The 15,914-nt window shown below is 51.8% G+C and overlaps 1 protein-coding gene across 16 annotated transcripts in view; it reads left to right on the top strand.

Annotated features, from left to right (window-relative positions):
* Nucleotides 1–15,914, top strand: part of CAPN15 (calpain 15) — a 61,580-nt gene that overhangs the window by 32,997 nt on the left and 12,669 nt on the right. For 15 of the 16 annotated variants that reach the window (XM_074886714.1, XM_074886711.1, XM_074886722.1 and 12 more), the window contains one exon: nt 12,839–14,336. In XM_074886714.1, the coding sequence (XP_074742815.1) occupies nt 12,839–14,336 (1,498 nt within the window). Of the gene's footprint in view, nt 1–7,393; nt 7,554–12,838; nt 14,337–15,914 lie in introns of those variants that run through there. The other variant, XM_074886720.1, reaches the window with a different exon arrangement.

Here is a 15,914-nt window from a genome sequence, read left to right as displayed (position 1 = left end):
AGCTTTGAATTTCCTTTTCATCCTGGGAAAAAAGGATTTAATTTACTTTCTGAAAGTACAGGATGGTGTTTTGGAGCTGAGCTGGTGACGCTGGCTGTGGAAGTGAGGTGGGGGTGAGAAGTTGCTCACAGAGCTTCACCTGCAGCTCCTCAATTCTGTCCCATGCCATGCTCTTCAGACGTGAGATGTCTTAAGAGATGTCCTCTAGTCCATTCTCTCCCACATTTCATCTGAAATCCTTCCACTCTGAGCTCTTCTGGCCATCCCTCCCGCTTTTCCTGACCCAAGCATTATAGATAATCATTGATACGAAGCTGTTCCCATCCTGTTGTCTCTGGGCAGACACCACATGGGCAGGCAGGAATTCCTGTGGCCAACGCACAGGCGTGGATAGCAGATACCCCCCCTGGCCTTGGTGAGAAGGGTTGATGGCCAGGCCTGGCGCCCAGCAGTTCCTCAGTGGAGATGGTTAAGAGACAGTAACAGAGAACGACCCCTCCACCATTGGATCAGAGGGAGTGGCACACGTCCTTGATGGAGCCAAAAAGGACGTCTCTCCTTGGTATGTTAGCCTTGTTTAGGTCTCAGCAATGCATCTGACATAGCGCTTAAGGATATGGTGTAGTTGAGAACTGTCAGTGTTAGGTTAATGGTTGCATTAGGTGATCTTCAAGGTCTTTTCCAACCTAGATGATTCTGTGATTCTGTGAAGACAGCAAAGCCTTGCCCTTCTTCCTCTCTGGGCAAAAGACATGTTGAAGGGGATGTTCTGTGGCCTCCCTGGGTGCCATTTATTGGCTACTGTTAATGCTCTGAGAGAGGTATTAACCCTGTGCTGGTTTTCCCTGGGATCTTCTCCTAGTTCATTGCTGTTACCAACTTTTCTGCCCTTTTTAAAGGATACAATTTCTGTTGGCTTTTTAAATTAAAACCTGCCATGATTTGAAATGAATTGGCATAATAGTAGTAGTAAAGAACATCATCTTCCCAGCTGTTCCTGGCCAGTATCTTCTAGTCCTCCTAGATCTGGCATGTCGGTCATAAATCCTCTCCCTGTTGTTGTTGATATCCCCTGATTTCTATACATCTTGTGCTAGCCTAACTTCAGCGAAGGCTTGGAGGTCTGTGCTCCTGATGGGAGTAGCACCTATATGATGTGTTCTGCTCTCTTGTTCCATGTTAAACTGCTCACCAGTTTGTCCAGATCGGCAGGGAGCCCTCGTGACTGCAAGAGGAGAGGCTGCCTCTAGGGTGTGATTTGTCTTTGTACTGCTCTAGGTGTGTTTGTCCTCAGGTTCCTTGCGGACGCAGAAGGCCAGTAGGTGCTCCTGGTATCTCCCACCCTTCTCCTGGCACACCTTGAGGTTTAAAGGATGCTGCTCCATGGAGGGCTTGTGCTACAGCTCATCCCAGAGCATTCGGTGTCTCACTGGTCCCTGATGGGTGCATGATCGGACTGATGGCATTCCATTAGTCCTTGATGTGCTGAGGTTGCCAGGGCTGTGTTTGCTCTGTAATAATCTCTTCTCCTTCCATCTTCAAAGGGCTAGAGTTTTTTGGTCTGAGAGTCGAGGCTGAACGCTGCAGCCAGGTCAGCAGGAGTCACTCCTCTTCTGCCAGATCTGAACCTGTTTGGCCTTTGACCGTAGCCTGCCTTGCTGCCTGGCAGCTGAACCGCTCTCCCCTCACCCTGATTCACCTTTTTTCAGTTCATCTGTATTACCAACCAGGGAAGGTGTCCACCATGATTGACCCTTCATAGGCTCTTGAGAAGCTTTCCAGGAAGGGCCAGTCAGGGAATGATTAAATAAGTTTTTGGAGCCCCTGCACTTCCTTCAAAGTCTTCCTTCCTAACCAAGGAGATCTTTTCAGAGTTTGAAATTCTTCGTTCTTTTCCGCAGAAGCATTCAGGCTTCTCCACATGTGAATAAATGCAAACTCCCTCCTGCTGGGGCCTTTGAAGTGAAACCACAATGCACATTTGTACTAAACCTGTTCTCAGCATGAGCGAGTGAGCGGGGCTCCGGGGCACCCACCGGTGTACATATGCAGCGAGCACCTCGCACAGCGAGGAGCATCCCTGGTGCTGGTGTTTCAGTCTTGTCCCTGACTGCTGGGGTGTGGGATCAGCCCTCTTCCTTAGTGGCTGATACTGAGTTTTTGTTCTGTCATCTCGGTGTGGAAAGTCGAAGGTCTAGGAGGTTGGTTTGGTGTTCATGGGCATTGCCACCTGATAGATGCTGGCTGGAGATCACTGTGGGACTTGGGTTGGCAGCAGGTCGTTCTCATGAAAACCTTTCCAGAAAATATAATTCCCAAATTCCCTTTTGCTGCTTCCAGAAAAACTTTCCCCAGGCATTGCTTAAAAGATGAGTCTGAAGGGCCAAAAGCTGAGTTACAGCAGCTCGCATAATCCGTGTGTTTCCACATAATGTTGGCAAGACCTTTACCCTGTTTGGGTTGTGGATCACATCTCAGTTTTTCAGTCTGGAGGCCTTGGTTTGATGGCTGGGTGTGAAAGTCTGGGGTTTTTTGAGCCTTTCTATATAAGCTGTCTTGCAAACAGGTAATTGTTTTATTCAGTAGCAGATCTGTAAGATGTATCATGTTGGTCTGTGGGATTGATTTCAATGGAGACTGAATCTTCCTTCATTTTAGATGCTCATGAATTTTGCTGGACAATTTTATGTGTGAAACTTTCTGGGACAGTTCTCAGACCAAAGATAGAGTGAAATTACAAAAAATATACAAGGTAGCTGAACCATTTTTTACCAGGCTTTCTAAAAAACAAAACTACTGTTTTCTAAGTGCTCTCTTGCTAAGTGCTTTTTGTAGCTGAAGCTGCTAGTATCCAACATAATTGGGGTCCATCAGTCTTCTAGGGTTCAGGCCTTTCTGGTCTATTTTTTTTTAACAAAATAAAAAAAAAATTTTTTAATTCTTATGTTGTGTTTGCTGGAGGACTGCGGTCCTTTTTCCCCTGAAAGAGCCGCTTTTGTGGGAGCTGCAGGCATGCTGAGGTGCCCCCAAATGTTTTAGCAGAACCAGGGTATCTGCAGAGATCTTTTGGGCTTTCTACAGCCAAATTACACCAATTTCATGCAACTGTGACAAAACCCCATAAAACTGGTGTACCTCCATTGTGTATTTGCTCTTAAGTGGGTTCAGATATCCACTCTAGGTGGATTTCAGACAAAGTCCATGCCGTGTAGTCAAAGTAAGGCAAGAAATGGATTGACACCATTCAGTTCATCACCACCTTGAGCCACATCAATGTATTATGACATTATCGAACCTATTTAAGCATATACATAGTATGGTGCTGGCCTGAGTTAATGACACATTTTCCTCACCTAATATAATACTTGGGTGCAACTGGAGCTTGATATTGTTTGCTCTTAATTTCCCCAGATACCCAAAAGACCAGGGAAATTAGGTACAGAAAAGGTAAATAAAGTAATTGAGTACAGGAATGATGGCAGCAGTAGCGCTGTGCTAAATTGGTTTCTTTGAAGTGAACTGTGATTGCAACTGCAGAAATTTCCCATGCTTGCATGCAGGGAGGCAAGATGAGGTTATTAATTATAACAACAGGCTGGAATTGACCTTAATGAGAAACAGCGTAGCTTGAGAGGAGCTGAGGCTGTGCTGGTGGCTGTCTCCAGGACTGGGGCTCCAGAGGGACCTTCCTGGAGTGTTCTTCTACAAGCCTTGCTGCAGCAAAGCAGGTCCTTTGATGATCCCGTGCAACTGGGTGCCAGTGTAGCACATTCCCCATGCCTCCATCCTGAGTTTTGAAGAGGTCACATTGCCATTGGCCATCTCGTCTGGGCCCTGCATTCTGATAACCTTGGGTAGGTGCAGGAGGTGCTTCTTTAGGGTGAGACACCTGGACCCTTATCAAAAGCTTGTGAATCCAGAGCTTGCAAAACCTCATGACATTAGAGCAAAGCTAGAACTTGGACTTTACTGGCCTCCTTGAAATACTCGGTCTGCCTCTTCCTTTTGTATCCCCAGGGATTCTTCTTGTTGCCCTGGCAGAGATTTGGGTAACCTATTCATTAGCAGAAGAGCCTTTGAGAATGGTCTTGTCTCAGCATGCCTATACTGCACAGCACCCTGCCAGCCAAACTGGTTTTGTTCTGAAAACTAGTATCTTACAACACCGAGACAATTAAGGTATATTAAAGGCTAATGGTGCACGTCCTGTTTTTCTCACAAGGCAAGCCTTCCAGATTCTGATTCTGCTTTGATGATTTTGCATGAAGAACGATAAAAATCTCTTGTCTCCAGTCCATCAGTTTAGGATAACGCTGCCTGTATATCCTTAGCCTTGGAGGAAAGCTAATGTGAGGCCTGCTCCTTGCAGACATGTGTCACTTTGCATTCGTGGTGCTGGGCCTGCAGTGCTAGTGACCGCGTATTCAGATGGGCTGATCCCTTCAAAGACTCTGCTCCTTCTTTCATTTTTCTGGGCCAAACCCAGCAAGGGATTTCAGCTGTGAAGAGGACCCTCCAAGTGATGATGGTCTCCTCAACTTCCTTCCTTCATCAAGCCAGACTTTGGTGCATGTTACAGGAGCTTTCAGAGTGCTCCTGTCCCAGCTGTGCCTCTGCCCTCCTCCCACTTCCCACTGCACTCTTGACAGGTTCTTGAGGCCTCTTCATGGCCGGCAAATGTTCCGTTTGCATCCTTCACAAGCAGTTGTACTTGCAGAGCGTTGCCTTGGAAGTCCTTTCTTCTCTGTCCTACAGCAAAATGTCCCCTCTCACCCAGCATTAACATCTGTCTGTCTTAAGACAGGCAAGCCCTGTTTTGGGGAAGGTGACGCCACAGTAAATGGCAGGGAAAGCTGCAGTTTGAGAGCGTGTTCTGTGGTTTTGTTGGCTGCCACAAAAATATACTGCTGAATGAACTCCATACATCTGGAGCCAGTGTTTTTTTTTCTCAGACTTCTCATTAGCAGAGTTCAGTTTTCCCCTGGGAACTTCTCATTGAAACGCACAGCCTCTTTTCTCCCTGGCTGGTGGAGCACATCTGAGCTGGCGGAGCTGTGTCCAGCGTGGGAAAACTAGAAGCTAAATAGAAACTGTGCAAAAACCCTCTTGAGATTTGGTGCAATGGGACCAAGAAATTCCCAGGAGCTGGAGTGCGTCATCAGCTTGAAAAACTCAGAGCCTCTTGGCACCTTCTGGGGAGGGTTATGTGGTGTTGATGGGTCCTTAATGGACCCGTTCACCATCAAGTACTCACCCTTGCACAGTCTCCTGCTGCAGAATTAGAATTTTTTTCCCCCCCTTCTGCTTTGATGAGTGATTTTCATCTGTCACCATTGTCCTGCTTCAATTCATTGCAAGTTATTACCAGTGGGAAATGCTATTTTCTGCATAAATGTAATTGTCCTGCCCCAGTGAATGGTCAGGAGCACTGATACTGGGCAGGGAAGGGGTAACCTCCAGAAAGAAGGGGTGTCCTAGCCAGAGGAGAGTTTGGCATGGAAGTGGATCGGGCTGATCCCTCAGTTGTTTTGCCTTTCCCTATTTAAGCTGTGTTTCTGGGAACTAGTTGACATTTTGTCCTGGATTGACTCTAAAGAGTGAGAGCAGATACAAATATATAATAAAGCTCTGGAGCACTTCAAAATTAATATTTCAGGATCAAGAAGTCTTAGTCATCAACCGCCTCAACAAAAGGAGGCATTTGTGTAGTTGTAGCTGTTGGGTTTCCCCTCCACCAGACTGATGGAACAGAGAGAATGGTGCAGCCAGGAGCTCAGACCAAGGCCCCAGCTCCAGTCCCAGCTGGAGGAGCCACCTGGTATGAGACAGAGGTTTCATGAAGAAGGTAGTGTCCTTTTTGGAGTTGGTTTTTCCTTCTTCCTCTGACCTTGGTGTGATGATCCCAGTGCTGCTTCATACAGGGAGCTGCAGGTTCTGGATGCTACAGGCCAGGTCTGCTCAGAGGCCAACCTCTGTCCTGGGCTGGACAGCTGCTTGTAGTGGTGGTGCCTGGAACAACGTGAGGTGTCAGACATGGTGATAAAGCCAAGCTATTCTAGCAAGAGTTTCTCTAAAAATTAGTCCCTTTATAGTCACCAGAAGGTGCTTTTGAAGTTGGCAGATTCCTGCTAGGGTGAAGCTGTGTTTTGTAGCAGCTTTTCAACCAGGTCTCCCTTAGCACTTTCTCAGCTCTCCTGGGGGGGATTCACACCACCAGCCCTGTTCTGCGGGGTTGTTCAGACCCATACAGTACCAAACACTTCCCCGGTGCTGAGCAAGGGGAGCAAGAGTGCAAGCCAGAAAGGTGTAGTTGTGAGACTGCTCCTGGTTCAGTGGAGGGGCACTAAGGTGGTCGGGGTGCTGGAGTGTGTGTCCTGCAAGGAGAGGATGAGGGAGCTGAGCTCGTTCAGGCTGGAGGCGAGAAGGCTTCTGAGGAGGTCTACCAGTACCTACAGGGACATCATCCAGAAGACAGAGCCAGGCTGTTCACAGCCGTGTGTGGTAGGAGGACAGGAAACAACAGGCATGGGATGAAACAGGAGAGGCTCAGACTGGGTGTAAGGAGAAGCATTTTTGCCCCAAGGACAGTCAGTTAGTAGAGTTTGTTACCCAGAGAGACTGTGTAGTCTCCATGTTTGGAGGTTTTCAAGACCAGACTGTATAAACCTGAACAACCTGCTGTGATCTCTTAAGAGATGCAGTGTGAAGAAGAAGTTTGGGACTGGAGACTCTCTGAGGTCCTTTCTGACCTGAGTTATCCTGGGATCCTCCATGCTTGTTCTTGTGCAAGTGGGTGCTGCTTTCGCTCACAGGTAGAGAGGTCCAGCAGCGGTTCCTGTTTTGTGGGCACATTTGTGCCATTGCAGTGGGCCTGCCTGGCACTGCCTGACGTGGCTGCTTTGATATGATCCTCCAAGAGACCGTGGGTGAGTGTAGGGGAGGTTTTCTTTGCTGTCTCTGCCCTTGCTCAGCAGATATGTGCTGGTGCAAAGTGGGAGAAGAGGGCAAAGGCACAGGTCCCTTCTGGTGCTTCATTTTTGCCTGTGCCTCTCTGAGATTGGGTAAAGGTCACTGGTATTGAAGCCAGTTTCATTTTCTTGTCTCACTTTGGAGGAGTGGGAAAGGCAGGATTTGGAAATACTTATGCAACCTGCCTTGTTTGTATGATGCTAGCAGAGAGCTCGTGAGCTTACTTCTATAGCCTTGGGGGTTTAGAAGTGTGAATCAGAGACTGTTTTTCTCCACTGATGCTCCTATAGAAATTTGTAAAAAGTGGAAAGTCCCGGTTCATAGTCTTTCTGTGTTGCTCTGCCAGTATATCTGCTGCAGCCTTCCCCTGGTCCAGCCTACCAGCCCTTGCCTGGCTCTGCAACAGTGAGTCAGCTCAGGCAACAGCATCTCCTTGCCTGGGCTTCATGACGTGTGGGCCATGATCCCAACCCACGTGCCCTTCTAACAGTTCAACTGCCAGAACCAAGGCTGGTTCCTGACCTCCCGCACCCCCTCTGGCCCAGGCGTGGACGTCTCCTGCTCCGGCTGGCTCTGGAGATGTGGTAGGTCAGCGCGGGAGGTGGCTCAGCAGTTCTCTCTTAGGTCAGAGCACACTGTGCTGTTGAAAGAAGGAGTTAAATAGAAAACAGCTGGATGGGGAGGAGGGGAAGTGATATGCAGCTCAGAGACAATTGAGGCAGGATTTTGTTTGGGTTTTTTGTGATTTTTCTTTTTCTTCCACAAAGTTCTGGTGCTTTTTCTTGTCTTTGTTGAACAAGAGGATTTTGCTACAACGTGTTCTGTTTCAGAGAACTCAGGCTTTGTACGTTACTGACTAGAACAATTGATTTTTATTTATTTGTTTATTTATTGTGGGAGAGAACCAAAGCAGTAAGTTTTAAGGCTTTAGCTGGTCTGGAGGAGTTTTATTTAGAGAAACAGCCTGGTTCTGTTGCTGTGTGTGATTGACACAAGCTCCTATAATCCTGTCGCCGGTGTGGGCTCTGCAGTAGAGCCCTGGGATCTCTCGCTCCAGTGCCCAGGTCACCTCGAGCCATTTGCTCTGGCAGTCTGAGGTGCTTCTGGCCAGGGCTGGTTGCCATCTCCTGCCCTGGAGCTCAGCTGCACATCACCCAGGCTTGGCCCACCACCAGCTCCCTGCCGATAGGAAAGACGCAAACTGCAGGTTTTTGGGCACATCCTGGCCTCGCACCCTGCCCTGTTCCTTCCCATCTTGCCCTGCTCTGGTGAGGCTCCAGAAAAGCCTTTGGTCCCAGATGACACCCAAAGGTGGTGGAGACCCCGGCTTGTTTGGTGGCTGTGTAGGAGCCAGGGCTCTGTAGCAGCAGGACATGCAAGCTCAGCAGAGCCTCCTAAACTAAGCGATGGCTTAGCAGAGCCCTAGGAGGGAGACATCACTATCCCAAGGTGGGTTTGGAAGGTGATGAGTTGGTGCCTTCTTAATCCCTTCCCTGTCTTGTCCTAACAATTCTGCTCCGCTTCAGTTAGAGGAAAGTTTCTGTACATTGGAAGCAAAGGGCTATGATGTCCCTGCAGTAATTCTCCCTTCCTTCCTGATGACAGCCTTCCCCTGCCACCTCTGTGCTCTCAGAAACAGTGTCCAGAGGGAGACAGCCACACATCTTTTGGGCATATCTGCTGCCAGATCCTGCCTGTGAAGGCTGCTGGGGTATCCCAGCCAACATCCCCTCTCTAGAGGCTGTCACCTCAGCAGCGGGCTGTCTGGCACTCCTAAATCCTCAAGGCAGAGCAAGCAGTGAGATTCCCTGGGACCTGATCAGCATGCTGAAAGCTGCCTGCTTGGTTGAGTACTTTCTATATTCATTTTTAAGTATTGCAATTACACTCTTGTGACTGCCAAGGTAAGTGCAGTCCTGCCAACATGGTGGTGTCTCCTGCCTGCTGATGTGCACCCTGTCTTGGTTGGTTACTGCAGTGGAAGCGTGGCCATGTGGGGCCAGCCCTGTCCATGCTGCTGGAGGTGTGGGCTTGTACGGCTGTTGCCCTTTTCTTGCTGTGTGCACCCAACAAGAGCCTCTGGCAGATCCCTGCTGCCTGCCCGCCGGGCTGCTGACAGCTTGTGTCATCGTGCTCCCTGTAAAGTGTCCCCTTCCCAGGAAAAGCCCTGCTGTGGGTAGATGACTTTGCCAGGTCACTGTGGAGTAGCTGTTTTTGAGAGGAGCTCCTCTCCTGCACAGGCGTCTGGGAAGGTGGCAGGTGATGTTTATCTCAGTTGCATTTTCTGGGGCTGGAGACCATGTGTGTTACGCAGCAGATGGGTCTGGTGAATAGATGGTGGAGACAACTGCAGGCTTGTTGCCTGCTGGGAAAGGAGACAGCCAGGCTTTGTGGGGAGAAGTACAGAGCTTGGACAGGCTGCGGTTGGGTCTCTCCTTCAGCCAGTTCATTTTTGAGGGGTAGGTGTTGCTGTGGGGCAGAGGCTGCTGTGATGATCCACTATGTGCTGGTATGGGCTGTACCATGTAAGGATGGGTTCCAGCATTGTGCCCTCTGTGATCTTTGGACCCTTAAATTGTCTGGTGCTCCAGGCCAGGGACTTGAATTGTCCATCAGTCCTAGGTAGGAGTCTGGTGGGAGCAGGCTGTAGTCTGGTGTGCTGCCAGTCGTCAAGGCTGGGGAACCGGTGACTTGTGGGGGACAGCCGAAGATGTGTGTCCCATATCCTCTCCCATTTCTGTGCATCTCCCACTAGCTTGCAGGGAAGGCTGTGGAGCTGCCAGGCACCACAACATGGTGGAGAAGCAGGCAGGGAAGTCTCCTGCCAGAGCTTGCCACACCGGTGGCCCTGCCACTGCAAGGGCTGACACAGACCTTTGAGGGAAGAGCTGATGGCCTTTCTGGGAGGCTCTTTGGTTTTCCTGAGAGCTGTCAGTGCAGAAAGTCAAGTAGGTGGAAATCCCAGCATCAGGCAGGATGGTGTCCCTGGAACGGACAGTGTTGGGAGCTGACTCCTGAAGCATGGGGGAGAGGAGGGGACCGGGACGGGTCAGTGCAGCCAGGAAGTGTCACGTCCTGTATTGGAGCTTGGAGGAGAGCACTGCAGCGTCCTGGCTTCCGCCTCCCTTCTTGCTGCCTGGAGCTTGGATCTCCTTCCCAGCCAACTGAAAGGGTGCTGCTTTCCCCGAGCCTGCAGATTGTCACTGATGCCCCCCTCGTGTGGTACTTCTGTCTTTTAGGTTATCCCGGTTTCTCCCTTCTCTCTATTGGTATGGGAAGGGACAAGGTGATTTCTTTCCATGGTCCTGTGGTTCCATGGCTAGAAGCCTTTGCCTGCTGGGTAGGACCATGGGTGTGAGAGCGATGTCTGCAGCAGGAAGACTGTGGTTGGAAGGCCCTGATCTGCAGTAAGCAGGGTGGCATCTGCATTTAGAGGTGGATTTTTTGAAGCCAGTGCTCTCCAGCATGGTAGCAGCATGGGACGCTGCAGGAGGATGAATGTGGATGGCACAGGTTGCTGACAGCCTTTGCTTGCCTTTTGCTGATGCCTGTGGTTTGATGAACTTCATCCAGTAAGACGAATGGATGTGACAGGATCACGGTGCCCTTCATGGCCCCATTTGCTTCTCTGCCTCTGCTGGAGCCGGGCACACAGCTCCTTCCCTTTCTGTGTCTGAGGAGTGATCTCCCTTTCAGACGGCTGTGGGCATGGTGCTGCCACGGGAGAGGACTGTACAGTGGCTCACAGCTGTAGGACTTCAGGCAGAAAAATCAGTGTTTATATTTCTCTTAGCTGGGAAAGATTCCTTAAATAACTCCAGTAAATAAATACCTTGTAAAGTTCAAACTATGAAGGCATGGTATATGAACCAAATGAATTTTCAAGCTCTCTCTTGCAATAAAATGGATTTCTTGAGTTCAGGCTTTATTTAGAGAAAAGTTTGATTTAAGAAGGGAGTTGAAGGTTGTGTCTGATCTCTTTGTGAGGGGGAGCTGCTCTTCCAACGGCTCTGGAGCATGGTCTGGAAATGCTGGAGCATTACCAGGAGAGTTTGTCATGTACCCAGTCAAACGGAGGGTCACTCTCCTCCTCCCTGGGGTGGTTCTTGCTACATCCTCTGTCCCTTCAAGACCCCGCTGCTGCAATGCAGTCTGCTCAGCTGCCTTGGGAGGCTGGTTGTGCAGGTGCTGCTGCCTGGGATGCTGGAGGCCAGCCAGGACCCAGTTCCCTCCGCGGACTGCACCAGCGTCTCATAGCTTTCTGCGCCTGCCCTCTATGGCACTAAACATCGTCTTTCCCTTCTTTGTTCCAGCTGGTGTTGTAGTTGAACTTGGTTGTTGAAGGGACATAGAGGGGGAGCCAGTGGTGAGCCTGCTGGAGGTGCAGCTCCCATGATTTAGGCTGCTCGTTCCTTGATCTGGCATGGCCTGAATTTATTGCTCCCAGGAAGAGCTGAGGGCACGGGGTCGACTCAGAGGCTTCTCCTGCAGAGTTGGCCCTGCTCGGGATCTCAGGCAAGCAGGGCAGGGTAGAAGTGGTTGGAAGGTGACCAGCTCAGCTGGAGAGCGGTGCAGCTGGCCTGGAGCTTGAGTTCAAGGTTGGGACTTTAGACTTGGCTGCGTTATCTGGAAGCAGGAGTCCATGGAGGGAGGGCTCTGGGCTCATGCTGCACATTTACCTGAAGGAGAACTGTTTTGTCCTTGTGTGAAGGAGGAGGAAGCAGAAAGCTCTGTTTCAGCCCCGCCTTTACTAAAAGCTCCAGGAAATGACCCCGATCAGGGGACAGAGGGCACCGTGCAGGGCTGGGATTCCTTCTGTGTTTGTCAGCCTGTGTGCAAGCATGGCATTGCCTTCCTGAAAGCGCCAGAAGGGCTGCAGTGAGGGAGAGCGGCTCCCTTGCAAGCTCGGAGGTTGCTGTGGCCTGTGGAGCTGGTGCTGGTGCTGCACTTTGCTTTCTGAAAATTGAACCTGCCTAGAAAACATTATTACGACTTTCTGCCCTGGAATGAGGTAGCTCTGGCGTACATTGGACCTGTTCCCCCATCAGGGTTTCAGGCATTCTTGGGCAATTCTGGAGGTTGAAACGGAGGGCTGGTGCTGAGGGCAGGGCTCTGTGCCCTCTCCGCTTCTCAGGTAAGCAGGGCAGGAGCTGGAGCTGGGACACGGTGTCCCGCTTTGCTGAGCTCAGAACCTGCTGGTGAGCTGTCCCTGCACCGGTGCACCACAACCTGCTTTGGCTCCAGCACAGAGCTACTGCTCACAGGCTGGCTGGGCCAGGCTTCTGGCCCCAAAGCCAGATAAAAGCACCACCATACACTACAACATGCTTTTCTTTGCTTGGTGGTGTCTGGTGTGGGATAACACAGTTATCCCACTGTGGATAAGTCTTGTGCCCATGGTGGTGAGCCAAAAGCAGGGGAGAGAGAGAGAGGAACAGAAAGTGAAACAGGGGTGGGCTGGAGTGACACTGAAGAAGGAAAGACTTGACCCTGGGAACAGCAAGAAGGCAGAACAGGGTGTCACCTCCTCCAGAGAGTTAAAAACAAGCTGCAGACGTATAAAATTGTTGAGGTTGGGTGCAGAGGCAGCGTGCTTGCTCGCCAGGGCACACGAGACCGGGGTTGGTGGGATTGTGGTGCTGTTTCTTGTGCCCTTCCTGAAGTGTTTTGGGTGGAAGCCAGCTCATTGCTGTGCACTTGGAGAAAGTGGTTGTCAGTGCCAGCGGAACAAGTGCCCAGAAAGCAATGACTGGACTTCTGGTTGCTCTCTTCCTGGAAGAAAGGTCCTGACCGTGCCAGCCCAGGAAACGCGTGGTACCCCCGTGTACCGGGTGGCCTTGACCTCACTCTGTCATCTTCTTTATTCCAGCCACTCCCACTCTCCCGGCTCCATGGCTGCTGTCCGCGAGTGGTCCTGCACCCGCTGCACCTTTCTGAACCCCGTCGGCCAGCGGCAGTGCTCCATATGCGAAGCCCCCCGCCAGAAACCCGACCTCAACCACATCCTGCGGCTCAGCGTGGAGGAACAGAAATGGGCTTGTGCCCGCTGCACCTTCAGGAACTTTCTGGGCAAGGAAACCTGTGAGGTATGCGGCTTCACCCCGGAGCCAGGCCCTAGCGGCTCCCCCTTGCCCGTCATCAATGGTATCTTGCCCAAGCCCACCGTGCTTGTGGAGCCCAAGGGCACATCCAAGGAGGAGGCTGCCAAGTCAGAAAGCAGCAGCGAGGACTCGGAGGGGAAGAGCCCTGATGAAGCGGAGCTGGAGAGTGGCTGGGCTTGCCAGCGCTGTACGCTGCACAACACGCCGGTGGCCAATTCCTGCTCGGCCTGTGGTGGCCCACGCAAGCTCTCCCTGCCCAAGATCCCACCAGAGGCGCTGGTCGTCCCTGAAGTCATCACCCCAGCCGGATTTCACATGGCCCCCTCTACCCCGCAGCCTTTAGTCTCTGCAGAGATCTCTGATGGTGACGCCGTGGCCACCCAGGGCCCAGTGGCTATGGAACAAGAGGCCCAGAAGATACCAGCCTTCAGTCCCTTCTCCCCGGGGCTCCAGAACAACCCTGTGCCCCGAAGCCGCCGGGAGGTGCCCCCCCAGCTGCAGATGCCAGGCCCTGAAGCCTCCCCACCTGTGGCTCAGAGTGCAGCAGGGCAAAAGGGTTCTCCGCAGGGTCAGGCCAGGGCTGCCCCGGCTGCCCGCTTCCAGGAGCTGCTGTCCAACAAGCGGCTGAGCGTGCTGGAGGAGGAGATGGAGGTCAGTCCGTCCCACTGGAAGTGCAGCTCCTGCTCCCTGCTTAACTCTGCCGGGGCCAGCAAGTGCGAGGCTTGCAGCACCCAGAAAAGCAGTGACACCATCAATCTGGTGGGGGACTCGGTGCGATTCACCCCATGCAGCCCCTCCAGCCCTGACTTCACCACCTGGTCCTGTTCCAAGTGCACCCTCAAGAACCCCACTCTGGCCCAGAAGTGCAAAGCCTGCGGCTCCTCCAAGCTGCACGGCTTCCAGGAGCACGGGACGCAGGGCGAGCCATCCCCCCGCTGCTCCGACTGCGGGGCTTGTGACAAGGGCGGCTGCTCCTCCTGCAGTGGCAGGGCCCCGTCTGCCCGCAAGGTTGCCCGTCTCTTCCCGTCCCAGCTGCCCGCCGGCCAGGAGAGGCCGGGCCAGTGGGCTTGTCCCGCTTGCACCTTGCTCAATGAGCTCAAGGCCAAGCACTGCGTGGCCTGCCATACGCCCCAGCAGTACGTGGCCCAGCGCAAGGGCCTCAAGCCCCTGAAGAGACGGGAGAGCATGCACGTGGAGAAGAGGCGGCAGACAGACGAGGGAGAGGCCAAAGCCCTGTGGGAAAACATCGTGACCTTCTGCCGGGAGGTGAGTGCTTGCTGAACTTAGTCTCGCTCCTGGTTTCACTTGGTGGGGACCCTCTTCGTGCCTCCCCCGTGGGTCTGGGGCATCGCTTGTCACAGGCAAGCTGCCTTCTGTGTCTTGGGTCCAGAGAAGGTCTTCACCTGCAACAGCTGGATGCTGGTTGTTAACACCGAAATGTAATATTTTAAATTGGTTTGAGATAATTTGTAGGGTGAAGGTGACCCATCCAGTTCACTTTCAATCCAAGGGTGAGGAAGTCTGAGCGTTAACTCTGAAACCTAGTGATATTTTAAATCAGTGAGAGAGAACATCTGAGTTCTGAACATCTTAGTCTGGAGGAGAGGAGGCTGAGGGGAGACCTCATCGCCCTCTACAACTCCCTGAAAGGAGGGTGCAGAGAACCGGGGATGAGTCTCTTTAATCAAGTAACAAGTGATAGGACAAGAGGGAATGGCCTCAAGCTGCGCCAGGGCAGGGTTAGACTGGCTCTTAGGAAGTATTTCTTTGCAGAAGGGTTGTTGGGCGTTGGAATGGGCTGCCCAGGGCAGGGGGGGAGTCCCCATCCCTGGAGGGGTTTAAGGGTCGGGTTGACCCAGCGCTGAGGGATCTGGTGTAGTTGGGAACTGTCAGTGTGAGGTTCGTGGTTGGACTAGATAATCTTCAAGGCCTTTTCCAACCTTGATGATTCTGTGATTCTGAGTTGAAGGGGGCATTCTTTGGTGGTCAATACAGCTCCTTCCCTGTCCAAGGGTGGGGAAGGCTGGGAAAGAGTGTGTCCAGGTTTAGTGGTAGCACCACTGTCTGGGCAGCAACTGGGACATGTGGGTGCAGGAAATTTGGGGATGCAGCAGGCAGAGGGTCAGAGCACCAGCAGGGCTGCAGGTGGAGGAACTGCTGCCACTGCCAGCAACTGCAAGTGTTCAAGAACCGTGAGCTGGGCCTTGGTATTCTTCGTTTTGGTGTTTGAGAATGCACAGCTGCAGCTGCAAATGGCTCGTCCCTGTTTTGGGAGGGACAGCCGAGGTTTAGCTGTACCCTGGCTTCAGGTGAGGGTCTCAGGAGTACAAGCTAGCACCTTCCCCTCCAACTGTGAATTGTCTGGCTCGATCTGTTGGGTTTCAGTCTCAAACAGCACTGTGGTGGCCCCATTTTTTCCCCTGAGTGGCATACGGTGCTCCTGTGAACACTGCTCTTTCTCTGCCCTCCTTCTGGGGGAAGCCTCCAGCTCTTCTGGACCAGATGGGAAGGGAGTTGCAGTCCCATTTTGACGTACAGACAAGGCTTTTTCTGCCTGGGCTGAGGAGTGCCTCCATGCCTGTGCCTCCCTTGCACAGACTGGGGCCCACAGAGAAGTTTGGCTCAGGAGGGAAGCTGATGAGAGCGATCCTGTTTTGGGGTTGTGGGGTTTTTTTAATTGCTAAACGTCCATCCTAACAGATGTGGGTGTTTTTATAGCAGAGAGACCCTGATTCTGCTTATCTCCCTCTTTTAAGCAAGTGAATAGCCTCTTTTATAGGCAGGGAACATCTATTACATCCCGTGGAATCAGGCCTGAAGGATGAATTATGAGAGATGGCCAAG

Source organism: Strix uralensis, chromosome 16 (genome assembly GCF_047716275.1).
Source record: "Strix uralensis isolate ZFMK-TIS-50842 chromosome 16, bStrUra1, whole genome shotgun sequence".
Classification (NCBI taxonomy): Eukaryota; Metazoa; Chordata; class Aves; order Strigiformes; family Strigidae; genus Strix; species Strix uralensis.
This window is presented reverse-complemented; position numbering and strand designations above follow the sequence as displayed.